Source organism: Pristis pectinata, chromosome 1 (genome assembly GCF_009764475.1).
Source record: "Pristis pectinata isolate sPriPec2 chromosome 1, sPriPec2.1.pri, whole genome shotgun sequence".
Lineage (NCBI taxonomy): Eukaryota > Metazoa > Chordata > Chondrichthyes > Rhinopristiformes > Pristidae > Pristis > Pristis pectinata.
In genome coordinates, this window is record NC_067405.1 from 69,002,527 (window position 1) to 69,026,263 (window position 23,737).

Below are 23,737 nucleotides of genomic sequence, written 5' to 3' on the forward strand. Positions count from 1 at the left end.
GACAGCCGAGTTGAGCAGAAGTGGCTGCTGAAGTGCTGCTGGAGGGAAAGCTTCAGATTCCAAGGGTGTTGGGACTGTTTCTGGGGCAGGTGAGCTACTTGGGTCCCACCTGAACAGTGCTGGGGCTGTGTTCACAGGGAGGTTAACTAAAGTTGTTGGGGAGGGTTTAAATTAACTGGGGCCAGGGTCACTGAACAGAGTAACAGAGAGTAAAGAAAAGCTGCATCGATAAAGTGGGCGGTACAGTGGTGCAGCGGGATGAGCTGCTGCCTCATGGCGCCAGAGACCCTTGTTTGATCCTGACCTCGGGTGCTGTCTGTGTGGAGTTTGCACGTTCTCCCTGTGACTGTGTGGACTTCCTCTGGGTGCTCCAGTAATGTGGGTTGATTATTTAATTGGCTGCTGTGAATTGCCGCCAGTGTGTAGGTGAGGGGTAGAATCTGGGGGGAAGTTGATGGGAAGGTGTGGAGAAGAAAAATGAGGGATGAGTTGGCAAGGACCTAGTGGACCACGTTGTATCTCTCAAAGAAGAACGAGAATAAAGGATATTGTTGAAAGAGCAAGAGCTGGATGACTAAAGCAAAGTGACTAGCCGGATGCTAGAATCCAGGTATGTTAATTTGAGGTATGTTACAAATAAATCTGATGAGCTGCAGGCAGAAGTTGCCAATTAAGGGAACACATGTTGCTTCCGTGGAGGTTGGCCTTGAATATGAACAGGAATGGGAACTTCGAATTCCTGGCTGCAGAAGATAGAGGGAAGGAAAATGAAAGAAGAAGGTAGAGCCCATTGAAGATAAAACTATGGTTCTACAGAGGGACGAAGTTCAGCTAAGGTCCAGAAAGGGAGCTGTTATGTTGATGGGTATTTAGGCGGCTAAATAGGGCAGCTAATCTCCTGGCAGAGTTCAGGGAAGGGCGAAAATAACTTTTAAAATTCTTACAGGTCTCGACAAGGTGGGGGGAGGATTCCACCAGCTGAGTGACCCAGAACCAGGCAGTCACTGTCTCAGAATAAAGGGTCAACCACTGAGGGATGAGGTGAGGACAGGAGCACAAGATCTGCCGTTCTCCACGCCGGGCCTGGGGGGGTTGCAAGAATACGGTAAACTCAGGAATTTCAGCTGCACCTGACAACCTAGAAAGCTCCCCACCCAATCCAGGGGACATCTGTTATAAGCACAGATAGCCTTTCAATTTGCCCAACCATCATATCTGCCATTCCTCCTTTTACTGATATTTTGGCGGCATGTTTTCCTTAGTAAATTTGGGCACAAAATAGGCATGAAGATTCCTGGCTTTTCTCTCCCTTTCTTTTCATTGATTGCTCATCATTCCAACTCCTTCCTCTTGCTCTCCAGCCACTAGTTATATGCTGATAGAAGGCATTTGGGTTCCCTTTGATGTTACCGTTTTCCCTCTTTGTCCATCCTGCTTCCTTTCTTGCTTCCCCTCTGAGCTTCCTACATTCAGCCTGTTGACCCAGGTCTTGTGCCTCTTTGTTCTGCTTCACTGTATTCTCCAAGGCAGGTGGAAAATGGCACAATTTCAGATAGTGGCAGTGAAACAGGAGGGGGCCGGGAATAGGCCATTCAGGCCTCGAGGAGCGCAGGAGTGAGAGGTGGTGGCTCAGTGGATAGAGCCACTGCTTCACAGCTTCAGAGGCCCAGGTATGATCCTGAACCCTGCTGCTGTCTGTGTGGAGTTTGCACGTTCTCCCCATGACTGCATGCGTTCCCCTTGCGTGCTCTGGTTTCCTCCCACGTCCTAAAGACGTGTGGATTGGTGGGTTAATCAGCCACTGTAAACTGCGGCTGATGTGTAGGACAGTGGTAGAATCTGGGGGCAGCTGATGGGAATGTGGGGAGAATAAAATGGGTTAGGGTAGGATGAGTGTAAATGGGTGGGTGATGGTCAGTGTGGACTCGGTGGGCTGAAGGGCCTGTTTATGAGCTGCGTCTCTTATGACTCAATGGCTATATGAACAGACGTGAGCCAGCGTAGTTCCACCTGCCTGGTCTACTTAATCACGTCAAAGGCTCTGACAAGTCAGGAAGGATGAGGCGAGAGAGGTTGTGACAGTCACATTCACACAGGGTGCCTGTGATAACTGCAGTCTCAGTACCACATTATCTTATATCTTACACAAGGCCATTTGGCCCATCAGGTCTAGCTGGCTCCCGGGGCAACAATCCCGTCAGTCCCATTCCCCCTCTCCTTACTTGCTGGCACCACTGCAACATATTCACTCTCACACACGCCCGTTAACTCCCCCTTCATTCTTTTTACCATTAGCCTACACTGAGGGGTAACTTACAGCAGCCAGTTAACCTGCCAGTTAACCTGAGTCCTGATGTAGGATCACGAACCCAAGACGTCGACCATCCCTTTGCCTCCACAGTTGCTGCCTGACCTGCTGCGTTCCTCCAGCATCTGCTGTGTTTTGTGTCTCCAATGAACCTGTTCAGGTGTACAAACAGGAAATGCTGGAAACGCTCAGCAGGTCAGGCAGCATCTGTGGAGGGAAAAACAGAGTTAATGTTTCAGGTCAATGATCTTTCGCCACCTTCCAAGTCAGTCATCTTTCTTGACCTTTCTGGTGAAATCTCATCGACCTGAAACATTGACTCTGTTTCTCACTCCACAGATGCTGCCTGACTTGCTGACTACTTCCAGCAATGTCTTGTTTTTAATTCACGTTTCCAGCAGCTGAAATATCTTGTTTTTTCAAAATGTTCAGGGCTTTGGTGGTGGGTGAAGGTTTGTATGGACAAATGAGCCAGGTGACATTTGGAGGAGGGTCATAGATAACAGATTGAATAGGGGTCAATATCTGCAGACAGAAATCACTGGGTCCCAGCAGACCCAAGAAGGTGTGGGTGGCAGTTTCTGGGAATAGAGTGGTGGTGTGGGGGGGGGGGGTGGTGTGGAGGCTGCAGAAGCTGAGTTTGTAGGGGAGATAGGAGGCAAACTAATGTGAGTTTAGGGTGAAACCTTCAAGAAACTTTGTCTGAATAAATTGGGCAAAGGGGAAAAGATGTCCATAATCAGAAGCAACTGATCAAATTGTTTCAAGCACAGTGACAAAGATTTTCCTGTAAACCCTGCACTTTTTGGAAGTGTGGGTGGAGTCGGCAAGGAAGAGGGAAGATGCCTTGTGGAGGAGAAAGGAAACTGAGAGTTAGGATTGAAATTGTAAGCAATTTAACAGAAGAGGACCAGGTCCTCACGCAAATGACAAGCTGAGTAATGGGGAACTTCTGAAGGAACTGGTGACCTGGGCAGAGAAATGGCAAATGCAGTTAAATGTGGTTACGTGTGAAGTGATGTAACAAGGAAAAAAGTGGTGCTGCGGCATTAAAGCGGTAGAAGAGAGGGGTAGCAAGGGTGCGTATCTATCAGTCTATGGAGCTGGCTGCTCAGGTTAATAAGGCAGTTTATAAAGTGTGTGGAATACTTGGCTTTAGAAATCGGTACACATACAAGGAAGTCATACTGAGTCTCCAGATCATAGGCGAGGCTTCAGCTGTCCATTTCTGAGCGCCTCTCTTTAGGAAGGATGTCAAGAGCTTACAGAAGAGGTTTACTGGGGACTTCAGTTGTGTGGAGTGGTTGGGCTTGTTCTTAGAGCAGAGAAGCTGAGGAGAGGTGGGAAGGGACTTAAAATTATTGGGGTTTTGACAGAGTAAATTGGGAGAAATTATTTTCAATATCGGTATCCAGAAGGTAAGGTTTTAAAATAATTGATTGATGCTATTAACTGTAGAAGGAATTTTTCCAGGTGGCTGATTGGTTCCTACATCATCTTCTGCCCCATTTGACACTCATCAGATGAGGAAGCACTCTGTGCCTCCCTGCATCTCTCAGGCAACATTCACATTTAGGCTGATAACTGACGAGCAATACCTGTACCTCAGAAATACCAGACAACAACAAGCTCTACTAAGAAAGGCAGCCTGCGTGACTCAATATTGAGTTCTCCAACTTTAGATCACTCGCTCTTTCTTTCTGTTTATATCGGGACTGGCCATTTTTCACCAGCCATCCCTTCATGGCCTGTTGGACATACCTCAGTAGGTCAGACTATACATTACCTGGACATGACCACATTAGCAACACATTACACAGACAAGGGAGCTTAATCGCCCCGTAACAACTGCCGATCACAAAAATGATCTTTGTTCCACCCACTGCCCTCTCCCACCTTCTCTGATGTCGAGACTAACCTGTTTCCTTTCTTTCTCAGTTCTGATGAAGGGTCTCTGACCTGAAATGTTAACTGTTACTTTTTCCAAAGATGCTGCCTGACCAGTTTTTCCAGCATTTTTTTGTCTTTATTCCAATGAGAGAAAATTTCCTTTGCCATCGGCTCCTTGTGGTCACCTTTGACCCAACAATTAACCAGATGAAATTTATAAAAACAACTTTAGACACAAGAGACTGCTGATACTGGAACCTCATGCAAAAAACCAAACTACTGGAGAAACTCATTGGGTCAATCAGCGTCTGTGGGGGGAGAAGGAATTGTGGACGTTTCGGGTCGAGACCCTGCATCAGTACTGAGGGGGGAGAGGGTAAGTAGCCGGTATAGAGAGGAGAGGGGCCGGGAGGTGATTGGTGGACTGAGGAGGGGTGAGGGATGGTGGGCAGATGGAGCCAGGTGTGGCGGGGGAGGAGTGGGGCTGGGAAGCGGAGGCAGGTGGAAACAACAAGGGAAGAAAAGGCAGACGGAGCAGGGTGGGGGAGGGGAGGGTGAAGGAGGAGACAGAGGCTGGAGGGTGATAAGTGGGGACACGGTGGCTGCAGGTGCTGGGACCTGATAAGCAAGGAAGGTGATAATGGGAACCATTGGGGGAGAGATGAAGGGCAGACAGAACCAGATGGGGGAGGGGATCCGGTGGGTGAAGTGTGTGGGGAGTAGGTGCATGGAACCAGGAGAGGAAGGGGATGAAACTGGGTGGTGGGGAGCTGAAGCGGGAGAATGGGACAGGGAACAAAATAAAGAAAAAAAACTGTGGTTGTAAGAGCAGCTCAAAAGCCGGGCATCCTGCAGAGAAAAAATGTACTTCCATTTTTTCACCACCTGAGGTTAGCCCAAGGTCCTAACAGCTGGTGATATGTCCTTGCACACTGCTACGATGTGACAGGCAAGCTCTGATCGACAGCAACGTGTGAACGACCAGGTATGCTCCTTCTGTGGTCTTCAAGAAGAAAATCTGGCCCAACACAATCTCACCTGCTTAGGCTGGTGCAGTGCGATCTATGGTCCACCTGAGAAATCAGGAAGAACCTCAGTTTAACATCTCGACTAAAAGAATCTACATCAGTGTGCAACGCTCACCTACTGGGGTTAAAGTGGAATTAATATAGATAGTACTGGATGGTCAGTATGGACGTGGTGGGCCGAGGGGCCTGTTTCTGCACTTTATAATTCTACTGCTGTTCTGAGGTGTAAGCAGGGGTGGGTGACTTTCCTTCCTACACCTCAAATTCTTTCCATCCTATTACAGATCAGAAGTGTCACTGAGCACTTTCCATTTGTCTGCATGAGTGCAGTTCCGACAAGAATTAAAGTAATTAACAAACAGGAGACAGAGTGATCAACATCTACAAGGCGAGGGTCAGGAGTGTGATTGAATACTCACCACTTGCCTGAATGAGTGCAGCTGCAACAACTCCCAAGAAGCTCCTGGACACCATCAAGGATGAAGTGACCTGTTCAATCCGCACACCTTTGGATAATTGACACTCACCGGCTCCAGTGTTAGTACAATGTGGCTGCAGTGTGCGCTGCCTATAGGTGTAACACCTTGTTCAGGATGTGCAAGCACCTCGTGGGTGGGAGTGCAGAGGAACAGGGGGTTCATGGGGATTCAACAATATCAAGGTAGTTTAGGATTAGAGTTCACAAAAAAAAACTTGGCACGCTGAGCTTGGGGCTGGCAACAATCCCTGCAACAACAGCAATTCCTTAAAATGAGTGGCCAGTGAGCTCATCAGGTATTTATGGGGCAATACACAAAAAATGCTGGAGGAACTCAGCAGGTCAAGCAGCATCTATGGAGGGAAATAAACAGTCGACGTTTCAGGCCAAGACCCTTCATCTGGACTGGAAAGGAAGTGGGTTTATGGTGAGTGTTTCACTGAGTATGATCCGCTGAAACATTCAACAGAAAGGTTTGGATCTACAAACTTCAGGATAAAGGTAGTAGGCATCTAGGAAGGGCGATGCTTCCAGGTTCCTCTCCAGTAACACCTCATTCAGACTTGGTTGTTTCTACACTGTTGCTGGGCCATTCCCCCTCAATGCCTACCTGGAGACATTCACCACAGGGACTGCAGCAACTCAGATGTCTTTCTCTGCAACAACTAGGGAGGAACAATGGGTCATGGAGTCATTCAGCACAAAAACAGCCCCTTCGGCCCACAGGTCTGTGCTGACCTTCAAGCACCCATCCATACTAATTCTATTCACCAGCACTTGGACCATAGCCCAGTATGCCTTGATGATTCAAAAGCTCGTTCAGATGCTTCTCAAATGTTGTGAGAGTTCCCTGCCTCCGCCAACCCCTCAGGCAGTGCGTCCCAGATGGCAACCACAATGTGGGTGAAAAAAATCTTCCTCAGATCCCCTTGAAACCTTTTACTCCTCACCTTAAACCTGTGCCCTCCAGTCTTAGAGACATCTGCCTTGGAGAGAGGTTTCTTACTATCTACCCTATCTGTGCCTCGAGGTGTCAGCCGTGCCAACATTGCCCGTACACCATGAATGAACAAATTTCAACAGTAGACAGACTCTGGATCAATAAATTCACTGACAGCTGCAGTGGGCACAGAAGAGACAGTGCAAGTTTCATCGATTCAGGAGTTAATGATTTAAAGGGAACATAGGACAGGGAGAAAGAGAGAGAAAGAGAGAGAGAAAGACAGACAAAGTCAGACGAAGGGATGGTGTGGATAGATCCATAAATCAAAACTGACAATTGAACACCCACAGGGGATGGGGAGGGTGAGGCAGTTCCACTTACTGCACCACTTTGCATCAAAGTTCCTGTTGAGATCGGTTCCAAAGCAGGTGCTGTTGCCGCACGGAGACATGGATTTTCTCCACAGACGGTCCTGGAGATGGAGGCGGACGTTGAACAGTTCTACAGGCACAGAAATGGTGACTTGCAGCTGCAGCTCGGCTGCTGCAATACTTTGGGTCTGTGGTGTTAGAACTGCGAGCAGGAGTTGGCAGTGGAGCCCCCTTTATAACAACGCCGTGTAACAGAGAAACAAAGGATTGCAGATGCTGGAATCTAGATGAAAAAAAGAACAAGATACCGGAGGAGCTCAGCAGGTCAGGCAGCATCTGTGAAGAAAAGCAAGCAGTCAGGACCCTTCTTCAGGACTCAATCATAGAACCATAGAACAGTACAACACAATACAAGCCCTTCGGCCCACAATGTTGTGCCAACCTTTAAACCTCGCCTAAGACTATCTAACCCCCTTCTTCCCACATATCTCTCTATTTTAAATTCCTCCATATGCTTATCTAGCAATCTCTTGAATTTGACCAATGTACCTGCCTCCACCACCACCCCAGGCAGTGCATTCCATGCACCAACCACTCCCTGGGTAAAAAACCTCTCTCTGATATCTCCCTTGAACTTCCCACCCATTACTTTAAAGCCAATGGCCTCTTGTATTGATCATTGGTCCCTTGGCAAAGAGGCGCTGGCTGTCTACTCTATCTATTCCTCTTAATATTTTGTATACCTCTATCATGTCTCCTCTCATCCTCCTTCTCTCCAAAGAGTAAAGCCCTAGCTCCCTTAGACTGAAGATAGGAAAAGGGGAAGCCCAATAAATAGGAGGGAAAAGCAGAGCAGTGATAGGTGGACAAAAGAGGGGAGGCGGGGTGGGCACAATTTGGTGATAGGTGATAGGTAAATTATAAATTCACTCAATTTATGATAGCCAAGTCCAGCATGAATTACCTTGCTTAAGCTGGGTTTCAAAAATCAATTTCTCAGGAGTGACATCCTCATAAGGTAAACAAATAATTCACTCAATTTATAATTGCCGAGTCCAGCATGAATTATCTTGCTTTCTTCAATCTGAATCCCACTGCGATTTATCTTGCTTTCTTCAATCTGAATCCCACTGCGATTTATCTCCAAGTCCTTGACCACCACATTTCCACAGGGAGCACTGTGACTTCCCAGCATTTTGGTTATATCTGAATCCTTGAATATTCTGTTTGCAAAAGGATTCACCACCGGCGGAAGCTGCAGAGAGTACTGGACTCAGCCAATACATCATGGGACATCCTTCCCCACCATCACTAGTATCTGCACTAGGTGCTGCCCCAAGAAAGCAACATCTATCATCAAAGATCCTCACCATCCAGCTCATGCCACCTTCTCACAGCTACCATCGGGCAGGAGGTACAGAAGCCTGAAGCTTCTCTGTAACTGCAACACTTAATTCTGCATTCTGTTCTTGTTTTACCTTGTACTACCTCAGTGCACTGTGTAAGGAATTGATCTGTATGAACAATATGCAAGACAAGTTTTTCACTCTACCTTGGTACATGTGACAATAATCAACCAATTTACCAATTTATCTGAAGCTCCACACTACCAGGTTCAAGAACAATTACTTCACTGCAACCACTCGGTTCTTGAACCAACTTGCACAACCCTAATCAGTACCTCAACATATCAATACTATGACCACTTTGCGCTACGATAGACATTTATTTTGCTCTGATTGTGTTTTCTTGTATAATTTTATCTAATTTATGTTGTTAATTTATGTTTTTCTTGTGAATGTTGTGTCTCAGATGCTTTGTGCCTGTGAAGCTGCTGCAAGTAAGTTTTCATTAGAACCATAGAACCATAGAACCATACAGCACAAAACAGGCCCTTCGGCCCACCGTGTCGTGCCGTCCATCAGACCACCCTCACACTACCTAACCCCTTCCTCCCGCATATCCCTCTATCTCACGTTCCTCCATATGTCTATCCAACAAGCTCTTGAACCTGTTCAATGTATCTGCCTCCACCACCACCCCAGGCAGTGCATTCCATGCACCAACCACTCTTTGGGTGAAGAACCTCCCTCTGACATCTCCCCTGAACCTCCCACCCATAACCTTAAAGCCATGACCTCTCGTCTTGAGCATTGGTGCCCTGGGAAGGAGGCGCTGACTGTCTACTCTATCTATTCCTCTCAATATTTTATATACCTCTATCATGTCTCCTCTCATCCTCCTCCTTTCCAGTGAATAAAGCCCTAGCACCTTAAGCCTCTCCTCATATTCAATACCCTCCAATCCAGGCAGCATCCTGGTAAATCTCCTCTGCACCCTCTCCAATGCCTCCACATCCTTCCTATAATGAGGCCACCAGAACTGAACACAGTACTCTAAATGTGGCCTAACTAGAGTTTTGTAAAGCTGCATCATAACCTCGCGGCTCTTAAACTCAATCCCACGACTTATGAAAGCCAACTTCCCATTGGCCTTCTTAACTGCTCTTTCCACCTGTGAGGCAACTTTCAACGAACTGTGAATATGAACCCCCAGATCCCTCTGCTCCTCCACACTGCCAAGTACCTTGCCGTTTACCCTGTACTCTGCCCTGGAGTTTGTCCTTCCAAAGTGTACCACCTCACACTTCTCCGGATTGAACTCCATCTGCCACTTGTCAGCCCAGCTCTGCATCCTATCAATATCCCTCTGTAAGCTCCGACAGCCCTCCACACTATCCACAACACCGCCTATCTTAGTGTCATCTGCAAAGTTACTAACCCAGCTCTCCACCCCCTCATCTAAGTCATCTATAAATATCACAAAAAGTAGAGGTCCCAGAACCGATCCCTGCGGGCCACCACTAGTCACTGCCTTCCAATCCGAGGGCACTCTCTCCACCACAACCCTCTGCTTTCTACATGCAAGCCAATTCCTAATCCACACAGCCAAGCTTCCTTGGATCCCTCGGCCTCTGACCTTCTGAAGAAGCCTATGATGAGGAACCTTATCAAATGCCTTACTAAAATCCATGTGAACCACATCCACCACACTGCCCTCATCAATCTTCCTGGTCACCTCCTCAAAGAAGTCTATCAGGCTTGTGAGGCAAGATCTTCCCTTCACAAAGCCATGCTGGCTGTCCCTAATCAGTCCATGATTCTCTAGGTGTTCATAAATCCTATCCCTTAGAATCCTTTCTAACAGCTTACCCACCACAGACGTGAGACTCACCGGTCTATAATTCCCTGGCCTATCCCTGTTACCTTTTTTGAACAAGGGGACCACATTCGCAATCCTCCAATCCTCCAGCACCACCCCCGTAGACAACGAGGACTCAAAGATCCTTACCAGCGGTTCAGCAATCTCCTCCCTAGCCTCTCGAAGCAGCCTGGGGAAAATCCCGTCAGGCCCCGGAGATTTATCTGTCTTAATATTATTTAACAACTTCAACACATCCTCTCTCTTGATATCAACAACCTCAAGAACATTACCCCTACCAGCACTCCCTTCTGCATCATCAAGACCCCTCTCCCTCGTGAATACCGAAGAGAAGTACTCATTGAGAACTTCTCCCACTTCCGCCGCCTCCAGGCAAATTCTCCCACCTTTGTCCTTAATCGGACCTACCTTCACCCTAGCCATCCTCCTACCCTTCACGTACTTGAAAAAGGCCTTGGGATTTTCCTGAACCCTACTAGCCAAAGCCTTTTCATGTCCCCTTCTAGCTCTCCTCAGCCCTTTCTTAAGTTCCTTTCTCGCTACCCTATATTCCTCACGGGCCCTGTCTGAACCTTGCTGCTTATACCTCACGTATGTTACCTTCTTCTCCCTAACAAGTCGTTCCACCTCTCTCGTCACCCACGGTTCCTTCACCCTGCCATTCCTTCTCTGCCTCACCGGGACATATTTATCCCTAACATCCTGCATAAGATCCTTGAATATCGACCACATCCCCATGGTACATTTTCCTTCAAAAAGGACATCCCAATTTACACTCCCAAGTTCTCTCCTTATAGCCTCGTAATTAGCCCTTCCCCAATTGAAAAACCTCTTGTCCTCTCTACACCTGTCCCTGTCCATGACAATTTTAAAGGTTATGGAGCAATGGTCACTGTCCCCCAAATGCTCACCCACCAATAGATCCTTCACCTGTCCCGGTCCATTTCCTAAAACTAGATCTAACATGGCATTCCCTCTAGTCGGCCTGTCAACATACTGCGTCAGGAATCCCTCCTGGACACATTTAACAAATTCTGTCCCATCTAAACCTTTGGCACTAAACAGGTTCCAGTCTATATTTGGGAAGTTGAAGTCTCCCATTATAACAACCCTGTTATTTCTGCTTCTCTCCAAACACTGCCTGCCAATCTGCTCCTCTATATCTCTACTGCTACCGGGGGGCCTATAGAATACTCCTAGTAGAGTAACTGCTCCTTTCTTGTTCCTTAACTCCACCCATACGGACTCTAGAGATGATCCTTCTACAACATCCATCTTTTCCACAGCCGTAACAGTGTCCCTGACCAGTATCGCCACCCCTCCACCTCTTCTCCCCCCTTCCCTATCCCTCTTAAAACACCGAAAACCAGGAATATTCAATATCCACTCCTCTCCTGACGTCAGCCATGTCTCAGTAATAGCCACGATATCATAGTCCCCCATACTTATCCAAGCCCTCAGTTCATCCCCCTTATTCCTGACACTTCTTGCATTTAAATAAACACACTTCAGTCCACCTACCTTACTACTTTTACAGCCTGTATTCTGCTTCTCCTTCCCCAAAGCCTCTCTACCTGTTTGATCTAACTTTTCCCCATTCCCTTCTTCCTCTGACCTACTCCTCCGGTCCCCTTCCCCCTCACAAACTAGTTTAAACCCTCTTGTACCACCCTAGCAAATCTCGCTGCAAGGATATTGGCCCCCTTCTGGTTCGGGTGTAACCCGTCCTCTCTGTACAGGTCCCACCTGTGCACCTCTGCATACATGCACTTGTACACATGATAATAAACTCGACTTTGGCTTTGACTTTTTTGTCATTCTGAGGCTGACTCGTTACTTGTCGTTCAACCTGGTCCAGCCTGTCACCATCTGTTCCTGGAGACTCGATCTCTCCAACATTGAATGCAGCTCCAGGAATGATCCAGGTACCAGAGTAGGGAAGGAATGTGCTCACCTACAACACACACAAATGCTGGAGGAGCACAGCAGGTCAGGCAGCATCTATAGAGAGAAATAAACAGTCGACGTTTCGGGTTGAGACCCTTCACCGGGTCTCCCTCCATAGATGCTGCCTGACCTGCTGAGTTCCTCCAGCATTTTGTGTGTTGCTCCAGGTTCCAGCATCTGCAGAATCTCTTATGTCTCTGAATGTGCTCACCTTCTTCACAAACCACTGGCAGAAAGCAGGAGCCATCCACTGCTGGGCATGAATTCCGCAATCCATCCAGATAATCTTCTTGGGCTTGTCGGACGTCCAACCGATCTGTGAAGTGAACAATTGGAAGTGAAGCCGTTTTGGCTCAGTTGTTGCTTGTTAAGGGTGTGACTGGAATCTGAGCAGTCCACAGAAGATTTGAAGAGTGGCAATGGCTCCGATAGTCAGCAGCAAAGAATGTTAGAAGTTTGGTAGCTCAACAGAAGTTTATAAATTATGAGAGGCAAAGGTAGGGGAGACAGTCAGAAACTTTCTCACGGGGTCAAATATCAAATACTAGAGGGCATCACTCTAAACTGAGAGGGGAAAGTTTAAAGGAGATTTATGAGGCAGATTTTTTTACAAGGAATGGTTGGTGGCTGGAATGTGCTGCCGGGGAGTTGATGGAAACAGATATGATAGAAATGTTTAAGAAGCATTTAGACAGACACATGAACAGGCAGGGAATGAAGGGATATGGATCAAGTGCAGGCAGATGGGATTAGTTTAATTTGAAATCATGGTTAGCACAGACATGGTGGGCTGAAGGGCCGTTCCTGTGCTGCACTGTTGTATGTTCTTCATTCTGAAACTTGTTCTGTCTACAGAGACAAATATCCAGAGAGAAGGGACACAATGGCTGCCTTGTAGACCTTGATTGTTTGGCATCTCAAGTTGAAGCAGACCTCTTCTTCTCTCTAGCCCCTGGGTTAGACACCAGCTTCTCTGCCAATGGTGCTGAAAAAAAACAACCTGACAGACTTGTGACTCAATGAACTCCACCACACCAAATTGAAAGTGCATTCCTTCAAACGCAATCATTCTCCATAATGCTGGTGTCAGTTCATCTCCTACCGCCCCCTGAGAGCTGTGTCAAAGTGAAGCAAAGACCAAGAAACAAGCATTTCCTTTCTGTGAAGTGGGGCGCTAGCAGGTGGGAGAGGCAGGATTGGAGAGTGTCTGGAACCTCGTGCCAATGTAGATTGAGTTGAGTCGCAACAGAGGTGGGTGGACATCCGTTCTCTGTGAATACCCCTTTGCCACAATTTCCTCAAAGTCACACCTTTTTAATTCTGATCAGAGGAAGGGGAAGGTAAGGATGCTGTGTGTGACTGAAACTTCTTGTTGCTGATGGAGGGAGGAGATGAGAGAACAAGGAGTCAAAGGAACAGAGTACAACAGAGACTGGGTACGTTCAGGTAGTACATGGGCCGGTTCTGGTAGGTTACACCCAGCAGATGCTGCATCACCAAGTCCTTGTGGTTTTCCTTTATTTGCTCCATCCAGGAATAGATCTGGCAGTTTGAGAGAAAGACCATGAAGTGTGTTTTTGAAAACTAAATGTGAAGACATCGAGTTCTTTCTGTTTCTTGTCCGAGTCTCACCTCTGCTATTGGGTGATACTTGGTGTAGCTGTGTGCTCCAATGCTACGAGGCAGTTCATGGTCTCTCTGAATCTGATGGTCCAGGAGGTCTTGAATGTTTTCTGTTAAAACCCTGTTGAACCAGAGGAGGACACGTTGGTGCAGTGTGGAACGTGAAAGAGAGGATTTAGAGCAGACCAGGAGCAGGTATGGAAAGAGTGAGGCTGGATCTGGAGAGGTTTGGATGGAACAGAACTGACAGTTGACACTGAAGTGAAGGACGTATAGACTCAGTCCTGTAGGAACATCCAGTGGTATCCATGACGTCGATGCTGTTCTCCAGCTCCGGAAACTGATTCAGGGGACGGTGAAAGGAGATGGACACTTCCTGTCTCCTGCCCTGAAGGACACATTGTACCTGGGCCACCTATGTCTGATAGTGCAGGATGGGGTTTGACCCAACGCCCATCCTGGAAACAATATCAAACATTGGAGAGACTCCAGTGTTCTACTCTTGAGAAACACTGGATTCTCTCCAAGTTTTGTACAAGTGTTTTGCGCTGGGAACTGGGGAGTGAACAGTACTGGGTGGGGAGGTGCAGTGATAACTTTCCAGTTTGCAGAAGTGTTAGTGTCTGCCCAGGCACAGTACCACAGGGCCAACATCTGACAAACATTCAACCACTTGCACCTACTTGTATTGAAGGGCCCATTCCTCCAGTTCACCTCGAACTGTGCTAACTACTGATGCTGGGATTCGAGTGTCAACCTCAACCCAAGGGTGAATTCCCTCTGGTGACTGAGGCCTCCATAAATCAACCCGAACAAAGTAACAGAATATCAGCAAACTCGATATCAAATCAGTTCAAGCTCTTCAGTTATCTTTAATAATAAAAGGTTATCTTCTTAATCTGAACATAATCTTTTTGAAGCCATTACAGATACTTTCCAAGAACCTTGAGCTATAAGACACATTTCAAAGTGCAAGTAAGTGCCACAAGCAGAAACAAAAACGCTAACACCCTTACCTTTTCTCCATTATACGTGACTACTGGAAAAGATTAGGCAATTGGAGCTTTTTCAAAGAGCCTCCATAACTACAATGGGCAGAAGGGTTTCCATCTGTGCTTCACTCTTCACTTTTAACTACTTCCTCTTTTGTTTAATTTTATTTGTTTTTCATTGTACCTTCCTCCAGCCAAGATCACCGATGATAGCAGTTTCCATTTGCCAATTGTGCCTCTGTGTCTGGCCAATTGTAAACATGTCACTGGCCAGGGGAAGCACCGGAGGCTCAGCTTTGTATGGTGCTGAGTGGAGACGAGAGCACTTTATCTGGGCTGGCACTTCAGTGCAGGACAGAGGGAGTGCTGCATCATCACAGGGGTCATCTCTTGGGTGAGAAGTTAAACCAGCCCCAGTCTGCCCTCCGAAGATGGAAACAAAGAACCTTTGTTTGTACTTGATGGTGCACAAGGTCACTCTCCTCAGGGTCCTGGTCAACGTTTATCCCATCATCACTGACATGGACAGCCAGATGGTTGTAAATAAATCTGTGACACAAGCAATGGCAGGGCCTGGTACCAGACCACGAAGGTGAGATGAGAACTGTGATTGACCAATGACAAAGGATAAGGCTGCATCAACTGGACTGCACCAGTTACTACACTAAGTGCACTGGAGTGGGCAGTGAGTTTTCTGATCCCCGAGCAGATTCTGCATCGATGGAGAGCTTGTATCGTTTTTTTCAGGGAGAAAATGTCCAACATTAGCGGGCAGGCATTTTAAGGTAAGGGGGGAGGGGTGGGTTGAAAGGAGATGTGCTGGGCAAATTTTTTACATAGATAGTGGTGGGTGCCTGGAATGCACTGCCAGGGTGGTGGTTGAGGCGTTTCAGAGGTTCTCAGTCAGGCACATGAATGTGCAGAGAATGGAAGGATATGGACATTGTGTAGGCAGAAGGGATTAGTTTAGTTCAGTGTTTAATTACTAGTTTAATTACTTTTGACAAAACATCAGTAGTGGTGTAGCAGTTACCGTAACACTATTACAGCGCCAGTGACCAGGGTTCAATTCCAGCTGCTGTCTGTAAGGAGTTTGTACGTTCTCCCCACGTCTGTGTGGGTTTCCTCTGGGTGCTCCGGTTTCCTCCCACGTTTCAAAGACGTACAGGTTAGGAGCTGTGGACATGCTATGTTGCTGCCGGAAGTGTGGTGACACTTGCGGGCTGACCCAGGCCCATTCTCAGTAACGCAACAAGATGCATTTCACTGTGTGTTTCGATGTACATGTGACCAGTAAATAAATATCTTATCTTATCGTGGGGTAAAGGGCCGCACTGATCTATGTTCTAAAATTTGACACCAAGGTGAGAGGGTGTAATTAATGTAGGTTGATAAAATCTTAATCAAGGAGGGAGACTTACGGAAGTTCTTAAAGATCTAGTCAGACTGGAAAGTTTAGTGAGTAAATTCCAGAACTTATACATCTGTAGGAAAACATGGAGCTGGATTTGGCAGCCCTCCATCGCAGTCAGGTTATTGGTCCTCCCTTCACCGGGGGATTGTACAGCCTCAGCCTCGGGCACACACCTGAGCAATTTAGTTGGAGAAATGCATCGGTGAGGATCGAACCAATGACCAACACTGCCTCCTGCTGCTGAAACACTTTGCACTCCCATGGCCAGATTCTTATTTACTCCACACTAACTGTGTTATGCCTTTCCCTGTGTCCTCCTCCCTCCCTCACGTACAGAGAAAAGGTGACTCAAGGCCCCTTCTGATTCATCCAACTGGAAGGGAGGAGTTGATTTGTCTCTCCCCTTGGGACATCTTTTGTTTCTGCTTTGCATCTTCCCAAAGTGGCAGAGCCAGTAAGTCAAGTGCTGAGCATTGGATATTGCACCTTATGTCAGCACCATGCAATGGAAAAGATACAAAACAATCAATTTGATGCAGAATGAATTATGACACCAATGAATGAAAGCATCAATGACTACTTTGTGCTCAGACTCCTCGCTTGCACAAATGTAAACCCCGTCTGTATAACACAACACTACTGCTGAGGTTCAGGCGAGATTGGTTCTGGTGCATGGTTGATGCAAGATGAACCATTTCCCATTTACTTCTAGAGATTAGCTCCACTCCTGCAAGAGGTTTGTTGGAGGTGGGATGTAACATTGTGGTGTGAACGACTGAGGAAAGTATTGGGGCATTGACACAGCCTTGGAGATACAAAAGGTTGCAGATCCTGGAACCTGGAGCAAGAAAGCAAACTGCTGGAGGAACTCAGTGGGTCAGGCATCATCTGTGGAGGCAAAAGGATGGTCAGTCGAAACGCTGCCTCAGGACTGAGGGTGTGAAGGGAAGGTAGCCAAGTCGTGAGAGGGAGGGCTGAGGAAGGGGCTGGCAGATGATGGGTGGAACCAGGTGAGGTGGGGGATGATGAGCAGACGGAGCCAGATGGGGGAGGAGGATTATTTTCTGTTTGTTGTGGGTGAGGACAAGTTCTGTTAGGCAGATGAGAGTAGTAAGGCTCTGAGACCTCGCTGAGAAGGGATGGAGGCGGGCAAAGACTGGACACAGCCTTGTCTGACACTGGTCTGCACCGGGATTGGTTCTGTTGTAGATCCATTGGTTAATATCAGGACATGTTGCCAGGTTCAAGTGTAAGATGGAGATGAGTTTTTGTGGGTAGCCAAACCGGTGCTCTTGCCATTGGATCCCTTGTCGTTGCTCATCTGCACTGATCTCATTAGGCCATGTTAGGAATCATTCCATGCCTTACCTATTTCAGTGTCTGTCTAAATGTCTCTCATTGTATCTGATTCCACCACCACCTCTGGCAGCGAGTTCCAGATATCTGTGTAAAAAGAACTTACCCGTCAGATCCCTTTCAAGTCTTTCCTCTCACCTTGAACCTACGGCCTCTTGGATCACGGACAGGGATCGAATGGGGGAAGTGTAGCGGTCCGTTCTGGAGTCACTCACACCAGGAGATGGGGCCAATGATTGGTTCTGTGTCTGATGTACCAAATTATCAAGAGAAACTATTCCCTCCATGGCAAAATCACTCGGTGGCAAAGATGAAGGAATATTTATTGCTGATATTTGTTGAGGAAAGAATAAAAAAATAAAAAAAAGGCCGGATACTGGGATTATCCTGCTGCATCTGTTCTATGCACCCAAATGTGTGAACATTACTTTGTTCCAGCATTGAGCTGAAAGACAACACCTCAGCAGGTCTCGCACTGCCTCAGTACTGCAGTGTTAGCTGTGGTTCAGTCGGTGTGTGGACCCCAACTACGTGGGTACCAAGTGTCACTACGTGCCGAAGTTCTACCTGTCCCTGGTGCTGCGGAAGATAGGCCTGACCCCTTTACTGTGCAATGGTCCAAACAGCTGTCCTTTGTGGAAGAGTTCTTCCAAGTAAACACCTTTAACGACAAGTCCATCAGACAGTGGTCAGCGCGGGATGTACTTCAGACACTGCAGTACAGGGACACTATAGATTCTGTGGGTTTGTCCCCAGAGCAAGTGGTCCAAACCATCTGGCAGAACAGCTCATCGTCAGATCTGACCAACAAGCACAAAGACCTCACTTGGCTGGCGGTGAGAGGTGCCCTCCCAGTCAGAGCTTTCCTCTACAGACGACATATCACCCCCAATGTACGCTGCCCTTGGGACGGCTGCGGTGCGGAGGGAACAGTCATCCACCTCTTTGCAGACTGTGGATTTGCTAACAGGGTGTGGAGAGGGATGCAAGGTCTGTGTCCCGGTTCATCTCGAGCAGCTGCATGACAGAGGACCCTCTGATTTACGGGCTGTTCCTGGGGACACACTCTGAGACAGACGTCATGTGCTGCTGGAAGGTCATCAATTCAGTGAAGGACACCCAAAGCTTGTTGGTCTTCCAGCAGAGTGAGATGTCTGTAAGGGAATGCTGCAGACTGGCACAGTCCAGGCTGCAGGAGTACATGTGGACAGACACACTGAAGCTCGGTGCAGCCAATGCTAAGGCTCTGTGGGGAAGGACCACAGTGTAGCTTCTTCTGCTACCGCACATGGAGGGGCTGAGTTGGGTGGGGAGTCCCCACGAACAATGAAAGGGATATCACCTCAAGGAGCCACATAAGTGGCAATGGTGCTATGTTTGTTTGTGTGTGTTTTTTCCCTCTTTAAAGTTTTACACTACTGAATGCAACGACCATGAATGCTAAGGTTTTTGCACTGTTTCTTCCTTTGTATATACTTTTTATTATGAATAAAGTTTATTTTTGAAATTAAAAAAAAGCTATGGTTCTGTGATCAACAAGCTCAAACGGGAATTTTTAAAAAAATTTTTCTAAATTTTATTTACAGCATGGTAACAGGCCCTTCTGGTCCAACGAGTCCACGCCGCCCATTTTAAACCCCCAAATTAACTTACCTGTATGTCTTTAGAATGTGGGAGGAAACCGGAACACCCGGAGGAAACCCAGCAGACACGGGAGATCGCACAAACTCCTTACAGACAGCGACGGGAATCGAACCCCGATCGCTGGCGCTGTAATAGTGTTGCGCTAACCGCTATGCTACCCAAATCTGAACATTATCATTGCCTGGGAAACTTTGCATTGGATATGGATTTATTCTCTTACCTTGTTACAATCTTGCTAACTGTGGTGTCATTCTTACTTTTGAGCCAGAAGGTCACGTGTTCAAGGCTCCCTCCAGAGCCAACAAAAGAAACCTGGACCCAATAGAGAGGGTGCTGCACTGTCTGCGATGCCTGCTTGTAAGTGAGAAGCTATTTCAAAGCCCTGTCTGCTCTCTCAGATTGACATGGAGGATTCTGTGGTAGTATATCAAAGAAGAGCGGCGGAGATATCACCTGATGATATTGCTGACTTATGTGGTCTGTCCTGGCCAATATTTACTCTTGATATAATGAACAACATGGTCTGCTCTTGGCAATATTTACCTCTCAATCAACATTACTGATAAACTATTTATCTGGTTATTATCACATTATCAGTCTGTGGAGCTTGCTGTTATCTTGTACTTTAGTGGTACTACAGAGAGAATTCATTTTCTGTACAATGCTTCATGATATTCCAAAAAGCATTAGATAGATGCAAATCTTTCTTTATATTAAGAAGTTACTGATGGATATTTGAATCACTTACCCATTGTATTGAGTCTGGAAGCTGTGGATGAGCAAGGGGAAGATGTGCAGAATAGAGATGTATGTTATCCACCACGTCATGGTATCAATAAACTGGCACTTCCTCAAAGTGCAGCAAAAGAAGTTGTGAACTATGAGCCGGGTGGAGTACTCATCAGGTAAAACTGTTTTCAGTACATCTGCCCCACACCCACATTCCTCACCCTCAATAATCATATTGTAACTTAATTGAGTTGTAAACAAAGATAATGACAGGTTAGAAAAAAAAGCTGACCGTGGTGATTGGAGAAGGTGAACTTGTTCTTCCAAAAGTAGGGAAGGTCAGGGGGAGATGGAACAGATATGTTCAAAATTTTGAAGGACTTTGATAGAGCAGATCAGAAGAAACTGTTTAAGTTGGCTGAAGAGTCAGTCCCCAGAGGGGACTGATTGAAACTAATTGGTTAAAATACCGTGGACGGGACAAGGAGAAGTCTTTAACATTCAGGGGCGCTTTAACTTGGATTGCACTGCCTGAAAGAACAGTGACTTTCAGAGGGGAATTGGAAAACATCCTGTTGAATTTTTTTAAGCTCTGGGAGTCCTGAGGTTGTGGAAAATGGTTTATTATTGCAACTGTTTATTCCTTTTTAACAATTCCCTACGATTGATAACCAGGACAGCTTTGGGAGTCCTGAGGTTGTGGTAAATCATTTATAAATGCAATTGATTATTCCCTTTAATTTACAATTAATAACCAAGACAGTTTTCTGATCTTTGTTATGTTTTGGTCTTATTTTTAAGCTTCTCGGAATACTTCAGACACTGCATTTTAGGTTGATGTTCACTGGAAGTGCTACAGTGACATCTTTCAGATGGGACGTTATAGTCTGCCCTCTAAGGTTTGTTTATAACATCTTGTGGCACCAATCAGAAGGTTGGGGGAGTTACTCTAGACATCCCAGTCATTATTCATCCCTCAGTTAATATCAGCAGCTGATTGATTCATTGTTGCTTATGGGAGGTTGCTGTACACAGACTGGGAATTCATTTCATATATTACAACAGAGGCTACACTTCAAAGGTAATCAGTGGCTGTAAAGAACTTGGGATGTTCTTAAGAAGATGTTGAAAACCACAACGTAAATAAAAGTTTTTCATTCTAATGGAAAAGTACCAAGATCCCAAATGTCCATTATCCCAACTTTGCTTTGGGATCCAGCGAACATTTTGGGAGTGTGTTGGGGAACAGTGAACCCCGTTGGGTCGTCACTATTTGATGTTGAACCGGTTTTAATGTTGCCATCAAATTTCCCTCCAACCTTCAGACCATTTCAAGTGCCAGGAAACTTGGTTCAAAATATCAACTTGATTTATTGCTTGTGATTATCCAAACAATAAAGTTTTATTTACACATCTGCCATAAAATACTATACATAAATAAAGTCATAAAAGTTTGAAAATTGTCCTCTGATGTAACTTTATGTTGTTAGGAAAAGTGCAGAGTGTCTATTTCATGTATCACTTACGGCTCCCTGAAAGAGCAGATAGGGCTTCAGAACAACATCTCACTTAAAAGCAGGCATCTTAGATACAGTGCTCAAGCTGGGGCCCAGCTGATGATCTGGAGACTTGGTGGGCCTTCGTTGTACATATAGCTATTTGTAAAGCCAAGTATTCCACACACTTTCGAAATTGCCTTATTCACCCACCCAGCCACCTCCAAAGGTTTGTGATTCTACACCTCGACAACCTTCTCTCCTCCACCTGACTCTGAACAACAATAAATACTGAGAGCCATAGAGTCATACAACATGGAAACAGGCCCTTTAGCCCAACTGGTCCATGCTGACTAAGAGTCCCATCTAAGCCAGTCCCATTTGCCTGGGTTTGGCCCATATCCTTCTAAATGTTTCCTAGCCATATACCTGTACAAGTACCTTTTAAATGTTGTTAATCTACCTGCCTCAACCACTTCCTTTAGCAGCTCAGTCCCTATATGGCCACCCTTTGGGTGAAAATGTTGCCCCTCATGTTCCCATTAAATCTTTCCCCTCTCACTTTAAACCTATGCCCTCTAGTTCTTGATTCCCCAATCCTGGGAAAAAGACTATGTGCATTGACCCTATCTATGCCCCTCATGATTTTGTTCTCCTCTGTAAGATCACCCCTCATTCTCCTACCATCCAATAAAAAAGTCCAACCTGCTCAACCTTTCTTCATAACTCAGTCCCTTTTGAGTCCTGGCAACACCCTTGTAAATCTCCTCTGCACTCTTTCCAGCTTAATGTCATTTCTCCCATAGCAGGGCGAACAAAACTGAACACAATATTCCAAATGCAGCATCACCAATGTCTTGTACGAGCAGCATTTTCTCCAAGCCACAACATCTAGAATAAAAGGCAGGGAGGAAAGGGTTAGCGGAAGGTTGTGCAATCAGCCAAGAAGCAACAAGATGTGTGGAACCTCCAACATACGCAGAACCAAAGTTTTATTCAATAGATTTCATCACAAGGAGACAAACTATGTTGATATCCATTACTGGGAGGGACAAGGCTAGAAGAACCAAGGCTGAGGTGTCTAAGACCAGAGGCCATAGGTTTAAGGTGAAGTGTAAGAGGTCCAGAGGGGATCTGAGGAAGAACTCCCTCACCCAGAGGGTGGTTGGAATCTGAACGCACTGCCTGAGAAGATGGTGGACGTAGAGACTGTCACAGCATTTCGGAAGTGTCTGGATGAGCACTTATATCATCAAGGCTTAATAGGCCGCAGACCAAATGCTGGTCAATGGGACTTGATGGTCGGCATGGACATAGTGGGCCGAAGGTCCTGTTTGTGTGCTTTATGACTCTATAAAGGAAGACAGTGAGAAGAAGGCTGGGATATTTAGGTCAGGAATTCCGGAGCCTGGCTGTGGATGTGAAGGCTCAGCCACCGACAGTGAAATGAGGACAGGTCGTGGAACGCTGGAGCAAGAAGACGAGGGTGATCTCAGCTGGTGGTGGGGCAGGTCCCACAGGTAGGGAGGGCAGAGACAACACACTGGTTTCAGATTGACGATAAGCACAGCACACATCGTCTTCCGAGCAGATTGCTGCTGCAACTGTGTCCTGTTGTCCCAGTCTGATTCACTGCTGAGCCGGAGTCAACTGCTGCACTGGCTCCCAGCAAGGTGAGTGAGTCAGGAAGCTCAAGAGGAGCCTGATACAGGTACACAAAGTCATGAGGCGTATGGAGAGGGTAGATAGTAGGAAACTCTACTCCGTAACAGATGCCTGGATGAGTGCAGCTTCAACAACACTCAAGAACCTCGCCACCATACAGGACGTGGCTGGCGGCTTGCTAGGCACCCCATCCACAACCATTCACTCACTCCACCATTGATGCACAGTAGCTGCAGTTTGTACCATCTACAGGCTGCACTGTAGCAACTCTCCAACACTCCTTCGACAGCAACTTCCAAACCCACCACCTCTACCAGCTAAAAGGACATTGGTAACAAAAACATGGGAACACCCCCATCATGGGAACAAAGGTGTAAGTTAATGTTTCAGGTTGAGACCCTGCATCAGGACTGAAAGGGAAGAGGAAAGATTGCCCTTATATCGCAGTACTAGGGCGGGGAGAGGGGACGTGGGATAGGTGGAGGACAGGTGAAATTAGTAAATTGGTTTATTATTGTCACATGTACAGTGAAAATCATCAATCAATTATTTTAAAACATTACCTTCTCGACACTCATATTGAAAATAATTTCTCCCAATTTACTCTGTCAAAACCCCAATAATTTTAAGT

At 46.6% G+C, this 23,737-nt stretch overlaps 1 protein-coding gene across 1 annotated transcript in view; it reads right to left on the reverse strand.

Moving 5' to 3' along the window:
• LOC127567552 (carboxypeptidase O-like) overlaps window positions 1-23,737 on the reverse strand; it is an 83,411-nt gene that overhangs the window by 13,325 nt on the left and 46,349 nt on the right. Inside the window, exons 12-14 of the mRNA XM_052010612.1 lie at window positions 13,820-13,931; window positions 12,399-12,503; window positions 7,029-7,206 (exon numbers count right to left, since the gene is read on the reverse strand). Of these exons, the coding sequence (XP_051866572.1) occupies window positions 7,029-7,206; window positions 12,399-12,503; window positions 13,820-13,931 (395 nt within the window). The remainder of the gene's footprint in view (window positions 1-7,028; window positions 7,207-12,398; window positions 12,504-13,819; window positions 13,932-23,737) is intronic.